General features: G+C 41.8%; 1 protein-coding gene across 1 annotated transcript; it reads right to left on the minus strand.

Moving 5' to 3' along the window:
• Nucleotides 1-8,875: 8,875 nt before the first annotated feature.
• On the minus strand, nucleotides 8,876-11,075 carry LOC144496425 (homeobox protein Nkx-2.5-like). Its single transcript, XM_078217204.1, has 2 exons — nucleotides 10,763-11,075; nucleotides 8,876-9,495 (listed from the first exon to the last, which is right to left on the minus strand). The coding sequence occupies exons 1-2, from the start codon at nucleotides 11,067-11,069 to the stop codon at nucleotides 8,876-8,878; spliced, it is 927 nt and encodes a 308-aa protein (XP_078073330.1). The 5' UTR covers nucleotides 11,070-11,075.
• Nucleotides 11,076-13,052: the final 1,977 nt, after the last annotated feature.

A 13,052-nucleotide genomic window follows, 5' to 3' on the forward strand; every position in this document is an offset into this window, starting at 1 on the left:
AGCTATTCACTGTTGCCCTATTATTAGTCTCTAGTCACCAGACTATGTTAGATGCATAGTATATGAAAATGTAATCATATAAACTGAAACATCATACTAATGATTTTAGGCCAATATTATTGTGCCTACGCTATAGCTGTCACAACTTCTCTAACAATGAAGCATCCCATACCAGATAACGGATGAATCTAGATAACTTACAGACATGGGCTGACATGTGACAAATAACATTCACACCATATATACCAGGTAATGACCATCATGAGGAGAGAAAGCCAATCTCTCCGGGAACTTGAACGGCACTACCGTCACCAAGGACCCCACTATTAGCATCTTAAAGGGTTGCCAAAGAACTGCACCAACCATATCAACACAATGACTACAGATAAAAGCAGAAAATGCTGGAAAATCTCAGCGGGTCTGACAGCATCTGTGGAGAGAGAATAGAGGCAACATTTTGAGTCTGGATGACCCTTCATCAGACAAGGTGTGCAACAGGTCACAAAGAAGGCTCATCACCATCTTTCCAGAAAATCTAGGGATGGGCAGTAAATGGAATCTTGTCTGTGCTGCCCAAGAAATGCCATTTCTGACATCTGTGAAATAGTATTGTGAAATTTAAGACATCAAAATTCTTTTGGGATGCAGACGAAAAACCACTCCTTATGCTATCAACTCTACATCTGCTAACAAACATTTTTGTCACTGGTAAAATTTTCTTTTATTCTATTCTATTTTGAAAATGAAAAGAAAATATTACATTACATTAGAAAATTACAAGAGTGGAAAACAGTTACTTGAAATTTCAAAAATAGTATTTTTTCACAATCTTTTTGAAAAAGGAGCACAAGTTAAAATAATATCAAAGTTATTAAGACTTTCTAGGAAAAATTATTTTACACTGTTCTATTTTTGTTTGACAAAATTTCCTAATTTTCATTCAATTGAAAAATTATAGCTTCATTCCAGTTCCCTAAGCACATTACAGCTTTATTCCAGTTTCCTAAGCACATGTAGTGTGCAGACATTTTTCTGTTTCCATTGCTAGTAATTCCTGAAACAGGTTGCTTGAGGTTTATAGCTTGAGGGGCGCCACTCCTCATCAAGTTTAGCTGACCTGGAATCTCTCCCTCTCTTACCATCAGCCATTGGTGTGTTTAGAAGGATTTGCAGGTTGACTAACTCAACCTGTTTGACCGCATTATGAACGCACCTTTCCTGGCCATCAAGTCCTGGTGTGAGACTTGAACCTGGAGCTTTTGGCTCAGAGGCAGGATGCTACCCACTGTACCACAGGACCTCCTATAGCTTAACTAACACATTGAAACATCTCGTACAACAAATATATTTTGAAATGCAGTGACTTTTTTTGCAGGCAAAGTATGATTTAGTCATAACTACAGATCATAAGTTAAAAGTTTTCTAACATTATTTTTATCACTGTAGAAAATACAAATGTTTCTAACAACCAAGTCATTTTTAATCGGGTATAAATGCACCACAATCAGTATATTGGTTCCATTTCAGATAATGAGCTTCCAAGTACTTATCCATGCCATTGTTGAAATGGTCTATTTCCACCTCTATAAAATTGCTTGACTCTGCCCCTGCCTGAGCTCATCTGCTGCTGAATCATCAGTGCCCTTGTTACTTCTAGAGTGTGATTACTCCTATGCACTCCTGACCAGCTTCCCACATTCTGTAAACTTGACAGCATCCAAACCTCAACAGCTGTATCTTGCACCAAGTCCCATTCGTTCATCATGCCTGTGCTTGCTGGCCTACAGTGACTACCCAGTTAAGCAACACCTTGGGCGGGATTTTACGGCCATGCTTGCCCCAAAACTGGAAAATCCCACCCAAGGTCAACGGACCTTTCCATGGTCCGCCCCTTGCATGCTATGATTTCCGTGCCGGGCACAACAGGAAAATTCACCTCTTTGTCTTTAAATCCCTTTACAGCCTCCTCTGCCCTTTTGCTGTAATCTTCTCCAGCCGCACAACCCCCTTGAGATATCTGTGCTCCTCTATTTGTTGCCTCTTGAGCATTGCCAAATTTAATTGCTCCACCATTCAGCATCTTTTGTTCTTAGCTTTGGAATTCCCGCCTAAACCTCTCGGCCTCTGAACCTCACCATTCTCTTTTAAGACACTCTTTTAAACCTACCACTTTTATTGAACTTTTGGTCATCTGCCCTAATATCTCCTTCCATGAGTAGGTGTTAAATTATGTTTTATAACACCCTTGCGAAGCTTTTTGGGACATGTGGTGTAGATGTTACGTACATACAAATTGTTTTAACACATCAGAGTGTGATAATCTTCTCCAGTGCATGAATTCTGTGTAAGGTCTTCAGATTATGCATCAATTAAAACTTTATTGCAGATAATAGATTCATGAACATAATGAAAATATAACCCTCAAAAGAGTGTCCATTGTCTGATATTACAGCCCTAATACTCTTCCAATTACTTTCTCCAGAAATGACTTCCTTTAACCTCAAAATTTTTAAGGTTTCTCATCATCTATATTTTTGTCCAGCAATAACATCCTTAAATTGCAGTTTATAAACATGTTTCTGTCATTACTGTTGTCATTAATTAATACCATCATTTGATTTTCCTTAGTAAAAAAAACTCATATGTGTTGTTTTTTAAAGACAACAACTGCATTATTTGCCAAAGTATGAACAATAGCTAACTGTAATCATGGATTTAACAGCCACAAAGTCTCTGCAAAAACAGTTTCCCTGCTCTCTGTCCTAAATCTCATATATAATCCCTCATTTCTGAGCCCTCAATTACTGGAAATAGTCCATTTTTATGTAATTTTAAACACATCTATCAAATCACTGCATAATCTCCCCTGTTCAAATGAGACATCCCAATGTTATGTCATTCCTTGTATTTTCTCATAACAAGAGCCAAGGATAATGAGAAAATGTGGGAAAGTGCAATATCAGGGTATGCCTATCTGAGTGAGAATACATAAATAAACCAATTGAAAAGACTGACAACACTTTATGTCCTGATTCATCATTTGAGCCTCTCATCTGGTAACAACTCATCCAGGGACCATGCATTTTGTATAATAAAAGCAAAAGACTGAAGATGCTGGAAATCTGAAATAACAGGAAATGCAGGAAAAGCTCAGCAGGTCTGGCAGAAGCTGTGGAGAGAGAAACAGAGATTTGAGTCCATATGACTGTTCTTCATTTTGTTTCTACTTGAATATTGTATACTTAAATAAACATCAGAAATAATTCTGGTGTTGATTTCTTGTACATGCATTGATATTGTATTGGTCTTCTGAACTGACATAGAACATAGAACATAGAAAGCCACAGCACAAACAGGCCCTTCGGCCCACAAGTTGCGCTGATCATATCCCCACCTCTAGGCCTATCTATAGCCCTCAATCCCATTAAATCCCATGTACTCATCCAGAAGTCTCTTAAAAGACCCCAACGAGTTTGCCTCCACCACCACCGACGTCAGCCGATTCCACTCACCCACCACCCTCTGAGTGAAAAACTTACCCCTGACATCTCCTCTGTACCTACCCCCCAGCACCTTAAACCTGTGTCCTCTCATAGCAACCATTTCAGCCCTTGGAAATAGCCTCTGAGAGTCTACCCTATCCAGACCTCTCAACATCTTGTAAACCTCTATCAGGTCACCTCTCATCCTTCGTCTCTCCAGGGAGAAGAGACCAAGCTCCCTCAACCTATCCTCATAAGGCATGCCCCCCAATCCAGGCAACATCCTTGTAAATCTCCTCTGCACCCTTTCAATGGCTTCAACATCTTTCCTGGAATGAGGTGACCAGAACTGCGCGCAGTACTCCAAGTGGGGTCTAACCAGGGTCCTATAAAGCTGCAGCATTATCTCCCGACTCCTAAACTCAATCCTTCGATTAATGAAGGCTAGTACGCCGTACGCCTTCTTGACCGCATCCTCCACCTGCGAGGCCGATTTAAGAGTCCTATGGACCCGGACCCCAAGGTCCTTCTGATCCTCTACACTGCTAAGAATGGTACCCTTCATATTATACTGCTGCTTCATCCCATTGGATCTGCCAAAATGGATCACTACACACTTATCCGGGTTGAAGTCCATCTGCCACTTCTCCGCCCAGTCTTGCATTCTATCTATGTCTCGCTGCAACTTCTGACATCCCTCCAAACTATCCACAACACCACCTACCTTGGTGTCGTCAGCAAACTTACCAACCCATCCCTCCACTTCCTCATCCAGGTCATTTATGAAAATGACAAACAGCAAGGGTCCCAGAACAGATCCCTGGGGCACTCCACTGGTCACTGCCCTCCATGCAGAGAAAGACCCCTCTACAGCCACTCTCTGCCTTCTGCAGGCAAGCCAGTTCTGGATCCACAAGGCAACAGCCCCTTGGATCCCATGCCCTCTCACTTTCTCAAGAAGTCTTGCATGGGGGACCTTATCGAACGCCTTGCTGAAGTCCATATAGACCACATCCACCGCTCTTCCTTCATCAATGTGTTTGGTCACATTTTCAAAGAACTCAACCAGGCTCGTAAGGCACGACCTGCCCTTGACAGTTATAGTTATTGCCAAAATATGTGCAAAATAATTGAAATTTATGGGTGGGATTTTCTGGTCTTGGGGCGAGAATGGCCTGAGATCAATGAACCTTTGCATGGTCTGTCCCCATCTGCTACAATTCCCATGGTGGGCGGGACAGGAAAGCTCTGCCTCATATATTCGAGTTTTTACGCTGAAATGGAAATTTCACATTCAAACGGGTTCTCGGTGTCTCAGTCTGCAATATCATAAAATTCCTACAGTGCAGAAGGAGGCGACTAGGCCCATCGAGTCTGCACCCATTCTCTGAGAGGGCATCTTACCCAGTAAGGGGGTTACCTACCCCCATAACTCCACATATTTACCCCACTAACCCACACATTTTGGGACACTAAGGGGCAATTTACCATGGTCAATCTACCTATCCTGCATACCTTTGGACTGGGGGAGGAAACTGGAGGACTCGGAGAAAATCCACGCAGACACGGGGAGAATGTGCAAACTCCATACAGACTGTCATCCAAGACTGGAATCTGGGCCCCTGGCGCTGTGAGGCAGCGGTGCTAACCACTGTACCACAGTGAGGCCCCTATCCCAAATGATGGAGTCATTCCACAAACAGATCCAAATCTGACTGCAGAGCACATGAGCAGGAAGAACCTCTTGAGGAGACCATCCCACGCGTTGAGGATTGACTGCATAGAAGTCTCGAGGAATACTGAGTGGTGAGACGGAAATGCTTGGATGAAGGTTGAGGGGATGGTCCCAGGCTTCTGAGGCATCGCATGAACGGAAGCAGAGCCTGTAAAAATATTTTGGAGGCGCGGTTCTGTCAATATGCTTTAACAACCCCAGGTGGATCTCTTTCTGAACTTTGGTTAATACCACAGCTCAAACCAAGCGCATACAATTTCGCCACTTGAAGCCCATTTCGACAGCCTAGATGAGAGACGAATTACTGTTGAATCTGCTTCAGGATTGAATGAGCCAGGGCTCTTCCATTCAAAGTTTCTATTCGAGAGCATTAGATGATTATCTGAATAGAAACGATGCGCAGGGGTACGGGGAAAAGGCGCCAAGTTAAAATACTCATTTTGGAGAGCCGGTGGAGGCAGGACGGGCCGAATGGCCTCCGACTGTACTGTAACAATTCTGTGACTGTGCGGAACTCCACTCTGATAATTTAGTGACCCCACAGCTCGAAACAAAAATGCACCTTATCCCTGTGATGAACAATCAATTGTGAAATGGTCTGAGACAATAGCCCTGCGGAACTCCGCCTTTTCCTATCCAGCTCAGATATGTTTATACTGTAGTCTTTAAAAAGGAGCAAATTCTAATATCGGTAATCCCTGTTCTAACTGTCTCCTCCAATAGATCCGGGACAAAGTCTATTCTGGACTGCTCCTCTGCAATCCTATGGGAGATATTGACTGAAACACGATTGAAACTTCATAAAGACATATGTGTTTTATCATTCCCCTCCCCATCTGAGCATCCTGTAGTTCAAAAAAGTCTTGAAACAATTACACCGAAGTACTTGGGCATGTATTTCGGAGGGCAAAGACTTGGAGTGATGTCTGCGTTACACGAGAGAATATTTCGGTAGCATTTATTGCACAAGCTATCGCATGCTCTTTACTGATGGATGTTGTACTGACTGTATTCACTAGTGAAGAATATTGGTAAAGGTTACCGCGATTTTGAAAGGTTATTTAGAGGAAGGTTGACGGTTCTCTAAAAACAGTTTACATTGTGTCCAAAGGTCTGTCGTTTATCCAGCTCGCGTATCCATAATGATAGCCCGAAAGACTAATGTCTTGGAAGATTATTGCCTCAAATGATCGATGCTAAAGGCATACACAAATCATGACTTTGTACAGTTCTGGCTAAGCGTTTCAGAAAAATGCTTCACTAAAAGTTAAAATTATTCCAATGTTCAGTCACTTTTATGGACTGCAGATCCAGATAAGTCAACAGCCCTAAGAGCTTAAAAGGAATTTTAATCCGACTCCTATGATATAAGACAAATTATGAGTTCCTCTTCTTAATCAATTATATCGCTATTATTTGCGTTTCAACTTCACAAATAGATCCTCGCATTTGTCCCATTGTCCTGTTTTTTTTTAACCGAGACTAAATTAAAAGCTTCCGGTTAGATTAACTTCTGATAGATCTCCGAAAATAACAGACTAGATATATGTTCCTGTAAATGGTCTGTTTAGTTTCTCTCGCTCTGAATAAATACAAACAGGATTATACGGGTGATAAAAGCGACTTTTTCTCCAGGCAGCGACAGGCTGACGCCGCTGCTGTTTACCCCATTATCTCCATTAGCACTGACAGTTAGATCCCACAGCCGATTGTCATTGTACAACAGTCAGAGAATGTCGAGAAACAACAGTCTTCACTAACCGCGCTACAGACAAGTTTCAAATGTCGTTTGCGCCGACATTGGTCACGTTTCTTCCTCAAAAATTATGAACCGTGCAACTAACAGATGGCAGTAAGAGTGAGACAATCAGTTTCAGAGGAAGGGCCACGTTAAGAGGTTACAGTACTGGAAATGGGTCATTTGTGAAACACTTAATAGGCGCTTTGAGACTGTTCCATAAATAATAGCCGTGGATGGAAGGATATCATTAGGATAACGAAACGTCCCACGTGAAATTACCTTCAGTGACCAACAAAAACTGCTCTGTGTAATTTATCATTCACTGAAAAAGATCACACGGTGCAAGAGCGGCTAAAATACATTCTAACATCAGGGGTTGACAGCGTAAGAAACTCAAGTACATCCGACAAGGCACTTTAGTTATCTGTCACACCAACTAGAATCAATAGAATCACCATCTTAAACATAAACAGTAGATTATTTTCATTATACTGGACTATGGTAAAAGCAATATTAAAATATATATTTCAAAATCGCATTGCTAGGTTAGACCCCATTGTGTGATAATACTAATGGCATAGCAAAGGTACAATTAGTCCACATGAAAATCCGCGAGAATTCTGTGCCATGCAAAGCGCTGGTGACTAAGGGCTTCAAACCACCTTGCACCGTCTTCCAGAAACAACAAATGAATAAAACACAGTTTTACTTCCCCCAAGCATTGTTTCACATTATGTTTCTATCACTGCTCTCAGCGATCATGTTAAATAATATAAAAACAGTGTAGACTTTGCCAGGAATAAAAACAGCAAGTGTTGGATAAAACTTGCAGGTTTGGCAGCATCTGTGAAGAGAGAAACAGACTTAACGTTTCAAGTCCAATATGATTTCTTCAGAAGTCAGGATCTGTCTTGTCAGAAGCAGCAAAGCGACTCACTGATTGGAATCAAATCCGTCACTACCCGGTTATTTTACTCATCTTGCAGCAATGTGTAAATTACTAGTGAAATATTTTAAAGAACGACATAAGGGCCGCAGGAAGCAGATTTAAATTTAATGAGTTTAATTCGGTTCAGTATTCATTGCCAACACACCAACATTCCCATCACAGAGTTGATTCAGTTCCCGCAGTCTATCCATCTTTCTAGTGCCCGGATAATAATTGGTTAACCGATCATAGCTGACCCGTGCCTTCCTGGCAAAAAGCCTACCTTAACTTGGGGCTGGCAGCGAGTGAGCTGAGCCAGAATGTGCAAACTAAGCAAAACACTAAACGCAACCCGAGCCGACCGACTGAACACATTCATATAAGCGATACATTTGTATCTATTTACGTCCTTTTTACGTCTCAACACGCGTAAATATATTTGATTCTCAGAACTGAATTAACTTTGAGATGGAGAGATTTTACTTTCAACACTTTCTCGAACTTTCTCTCCGGCGGATCCTGGACACGTTCCTAAAGGTGTTTTTCTTAAAATAAACTGTTGATTTTAAAACATGTACAACCAAATAACATTTCGTCCAGTCGTTTCAACAATGGATTTAACACACTGCTTTATTAACTGTTCAGAGGTTACAAAATATTTCTATTATTGAAGTGGCAAACTTTTGCCAGAAAACAGGTTGCAAATTGTCTGACACTGAGACAAGCTTTAGACCCACGATGGGTCATGTAACCAAAAGCACATCCGAAAACCTTAGTTTCCCACTCAAATAGATCCGACCACGCGTTACAAGCAACCCGAATTTTTCAAGATTTAAAATACTATAATAAATAGAGTTCTTCGATGTCTTTTACTCAAATTTCTCACCATTCCAGGGAATTCATGTTCCTTTTAATTTATTTATAAATTGAAAATTGCTCACATTGTACTAAAGTCTCTCTCTTGTTTGCCAAGCAGGTCGGTTGCAATCTCACCACGCTCTGATTCCGTGGAAAGTCCCTTGCAGAGCCGAGACCCCGGTGCTTTGGTGGGCCTGAGACGGCGCTGTCGAGTAATTCATGTTGCCAACGTTAAAATTCATGCTGGCAAAGGGACTGGCAGCGGCATTCTGCTGCACGGCGGGCATGCTGGAGTACATGCAGCTGTAGTCTCCGTCACAGGTGCCAGTGTTGTAGCTGGGGTAGCTGGGGTAAATGCTGTAGCTGTACGGTGCCATGCTGACATTGTATGGTGCGCTGTATGGAGGTGACGCTCCCAGGCAAGGCTTGCCATCGTGTACCAGCACCGGCACTGCCACCCGGCGAGGAGCAGCAGGGGCCGTGCCCAGCTCCAGATGTTTATCCTGGCGCTGCCGCTTGCATTTGTACCTGCGATTCTGGAACCAGATCTTGACCTGTGTGGATGTCAGTTTTAAGACGTTTGCCAGGTGATCCCTCTCTGGGGCGGACAGGTATCTTTGTTGCTTAAAGCGTCTCTCCAGCTCATAGACTTGAGCCTGAGAAAACAAGACTCGCGGTTTCCTTCGAACTCTCCTTCCAATGCCTTCAAAAGCGTCCTTTCTCTTTGCTTCGCCAGTCAGAGTTTGTCCTTCTAGGTCACAAACACAAAAACTGAAATTAAAAGAAAGCAAACGGCCTATTAATCGCACTCAGTCTTTCTAAAATAATCACTCTGTTCTTCGGTTTAGCAATCGCTTTGAAAGCAGCCAGCATAATTAAGGACCCTATGCACCCCGGACATTCTCTCTTCCACCTTCTTCCGTCGAAAAAAATATATAAAAGTCTGAGGTCAGGTACCAACTGACTCCAGAACAGCTTCTTCCCTGCCACTATCATACTTTTGAATCCACCTACCGTACATTAAGTTGATCTTTCTCTACACTCTAGCTATGACTGTGACACTATATTCTGCTCCCTCTCGTTTCCTTCTCTATGAATGGCATGCTTTGTCTGTATAGCGCGCAACAAACAATACTTTTCACTGTATACCAATATATGTGACAATAATAAATCAAATCAAAATCAAATCAAATTAAAACTTACTGAGATTAAGCACTCGAAGGAATCCAGAAAGAATGAACATAGCTAAATTTGCACCATTTATCGAGATTGTTTTGTATTTCGTGCTAACTGAAGGACTGTCAAATCAAACCATTTCATTTTTTGAAGTTCCAGCCAACAGATTGTCTTGTTAATGAAGATTTACCGGAGATGTTCAGCATTATCACAGTCTCCACATTTCCTAACTGATCCAGCTCATTTTCATAAACAACCAACATCATTGGACTTAATCCACTATCGACAAGATTTCCCTCACACATTTCCCAACACATTTCACATTATCAATACAATTCATATATATTTAGTTGATCTTTCTCTTCACTCTATCTGTAACTGTAACACTACATTCTGCACCCTATCCTTTCCTTCTCCCCTATGTACTCTATGTACGGTATGCTTTGTCTGTATAGCGCGCAAGAAACAATACTTTTCACTGTATACGAATACATGTGACAATAATACATCAAATCAAATCAGTTGTAACCAGTTTGGTGCTGCCCTTACATTTCACTTGAGCCTGGTTCAACCAAGGGGGGCACAAAATACACAATAACTTAGGCGGTAAAATGGGCGAGAAGCGGAGCAAAATCAAAAGAACAAATCAGAAATTCGCAGCGAAACCGATTCAGTTAATCCGGCTCAATGCCACCACGGATTTGTTGATTTTCCCAGACTCTTTATCAAAATGAGTTAAATTGTGCTCTCGTTCTTTCCTAGGCTCTCTTTAATAATCGGCTAAACGATGCAAAGAGGCTCTGATCACTGGTAACACTTAGCAGCTATTCAGGGTCATTTACCTTGATTGTTGCTTTGAAGAGAGATGTTCGCCAGCGATTCTCCGGAGATCTCAGCATCATTGACTCCCAGGCCAGGTGAAAATGCCGCCCGATTCCTCTGGACATGGGATTTGCTAACCTCATTTGCAAGAGCTGGGAGGAGTGTGTGTTTGGGTTGATGCGCTGACTCCAGCATACAGGAGGAAGGCAGGAGGTCTAAAGTTGCGCTCAAATGATCCGGAATCCACTGCTTCTGATGGCGATGTTCAAGATTTAAAATGTCCTTGACAGAGAATGGTGTGCTCGATGCGGCAGGGCTCGGAAGCATCTCGGGATAACTCCAGGGCCGCAAGGGTGCTTCTGAATGCTTAGGAGGACGGTGTACAATTCGTGGGCCACATTACTGTTTTAATGACGCAAGTTTTAATGGCGCTTACCCAGTTAAAGGGTGACTGACGTTAACAGAGGCAGAGCCTGGCAGCTTCAAGTTAAATGCGGAGGTTTCTATTGGCCACAAGGTAGCCCTGGGAAAACATGGCTTTACCCTGGGCTATGGACAAGAGCCAATTTCCCCTTTGAAGAATTAAATTGGTGACGATTTCTTTAAAATCCAGGATTCCTTTTGCCTGGGCGATACTAAAAATATCAAATTGACAGTAAGGTTTAATAACTTTGTTACGAAACCCTTTGTAATAAAAATCCGTTTGGTGATACTATATGTTTATATCAACAGAGACAGGAAAAGTGTTCGCAATTAGCAAGTTTTTGTTAGAAACGTTTAAGGTAAACAAACAAACCTCTTTGAGTTACAAACACTTTTAGGAGTTCCACAAGCTCCCGTGGTAAATATTTGTGTAATGAATATCGTAAAACTCACCTATCATTGGATGACCTGTTAAGCAAATGTGTACAGCGCGATTCTTGCCCAGGCCGCTGTCGCCGAGGGCAATTTCTATTTAGAGATTCCTTCCGGTGACATTGAATGGGATGTGGATTTGACCGAACGGATGCTTTTCATATGAAACAGCGTTTCCCCGCACGCTGAGTGACTTCTCCATTTTTTTCATCAGTGGCGATCTTGCTGCATTTCCTCTGTACGGATAAGTCAGTGCGTTCTTTGAACATCGACGTTAAATTCCCCATCCCGTGCTCCAAGCGCAGCGAAAGGTCCCGCCGTCCTAAAGGGCGCTGAGGAGATGGGTGGAATGGAGAAGGGTTTATCTAATCTTGGAAATGAGCTGGCACTTTTAAATGACCTGACTTATTGTGGAAACTTCAAGAGTCAAGTGAAGGATCTTTTCAGATGAAGAGCAGGGGTTTAAATTTGGCTGCAATCGCCATTCATCTCGGAATGAGCAAATAAGGGACTTTGCTTTAATGGGTTCTAAGTGCTCGAGTTTGGCTCAGACAAATAAAATCCACAAAAAATGATTTTGGTTACATTAAAGTTGTCTGTTTATTTCTGTACTTAGAATTGAAGAGGGTTTAATAAGATCGCTTTCATGTGCCCCGATTACTAGAGCAATAAATTTCTCCGCAGAAAACGTTTCATTTGGCAAATCCCTCAGCTTTAAATGCACACATCAGTGCATCCAGCGAATGACATGGCGGTAACCTGGTGATCACTGGTGTCATTAATGCCTCAGGTGAATGGGATCTAAAGCACCGACAAGCCGTTCTAATGGTTGACTTTGTCACAGATACAGTGTTCCGGTGGATCACAGGGCGTGATAAGTGCTGACCTGCAATCTCTCCCTGACTCAATTAGCATTTTGAGAAGGACACTGTCGAGTTGCATGTCTGTCTGTCTGAGTAATTAAAAGCCAGATAGTTGAAGAGGCGAAAGAGCTGAAACATGTACCTCCTTTGTGTCCAAATCACTTTTCACGGGCTGACACGGTGGATAACGATTCCGTGTGCCTGTTATTTAAATTGGATATTATTAAATTACATTTACAAATAGACAATAAATCCTCCACAAGGCAAGGAATATTAAAGCGATTTTTAAAATTCACAGTGGAATTAGTTTAGCAACAAATCTCAGTTCGTAGTTTATTTATTTTCTTAATGGATCAGATGCATGTGATTTGAACTTGTCTAAATAAAAATGTTCACATTCTCCAGTGTACTGTTCATGTGGACGCACTTTACTTATTTCTTTCTATTTTAGGTATTTACTTTGACAGTTAATAAGGCCACAAAATCAAGTGAAGGAATTAAACAGACTATTGCTATTGAAGAGTTAATGTTCGTATTTATAAGTTGCATTTCGATCCTTTAGTTTGCATTCGTTCTTCAAGGTTTAAAAGGT

Source organism: Mustelus asterias, chromosome 1 (genome assembly GCF_964213995.1).
Source record: "Mustelus asterias chromosome 1, sMusAst1.hap1.1, whole genome shotgun sequence".
NCBI lineage: Eukaryota > Metazoa > Chordata > Chondrichthyes > Carcharhiniformes > Triakidae > Mustelus > Mustelus asterias.

Coding starts and splice junctions, on each gene's coding strand:
- LOC144496425 (XM_078217204.1), bottom strand. CDS start 11,069: ATGCTTCCGAGCCCTGCCGCATCGAGCACACCATTCTCTGTCAAGGAC. Junction 9,496..10,762: donor TCTTCAAAGCAACAATCAAG/GTAAATGACCCT, acceptor TTTGTGACCTAG/AAGGACAAACTCTGACTGGC.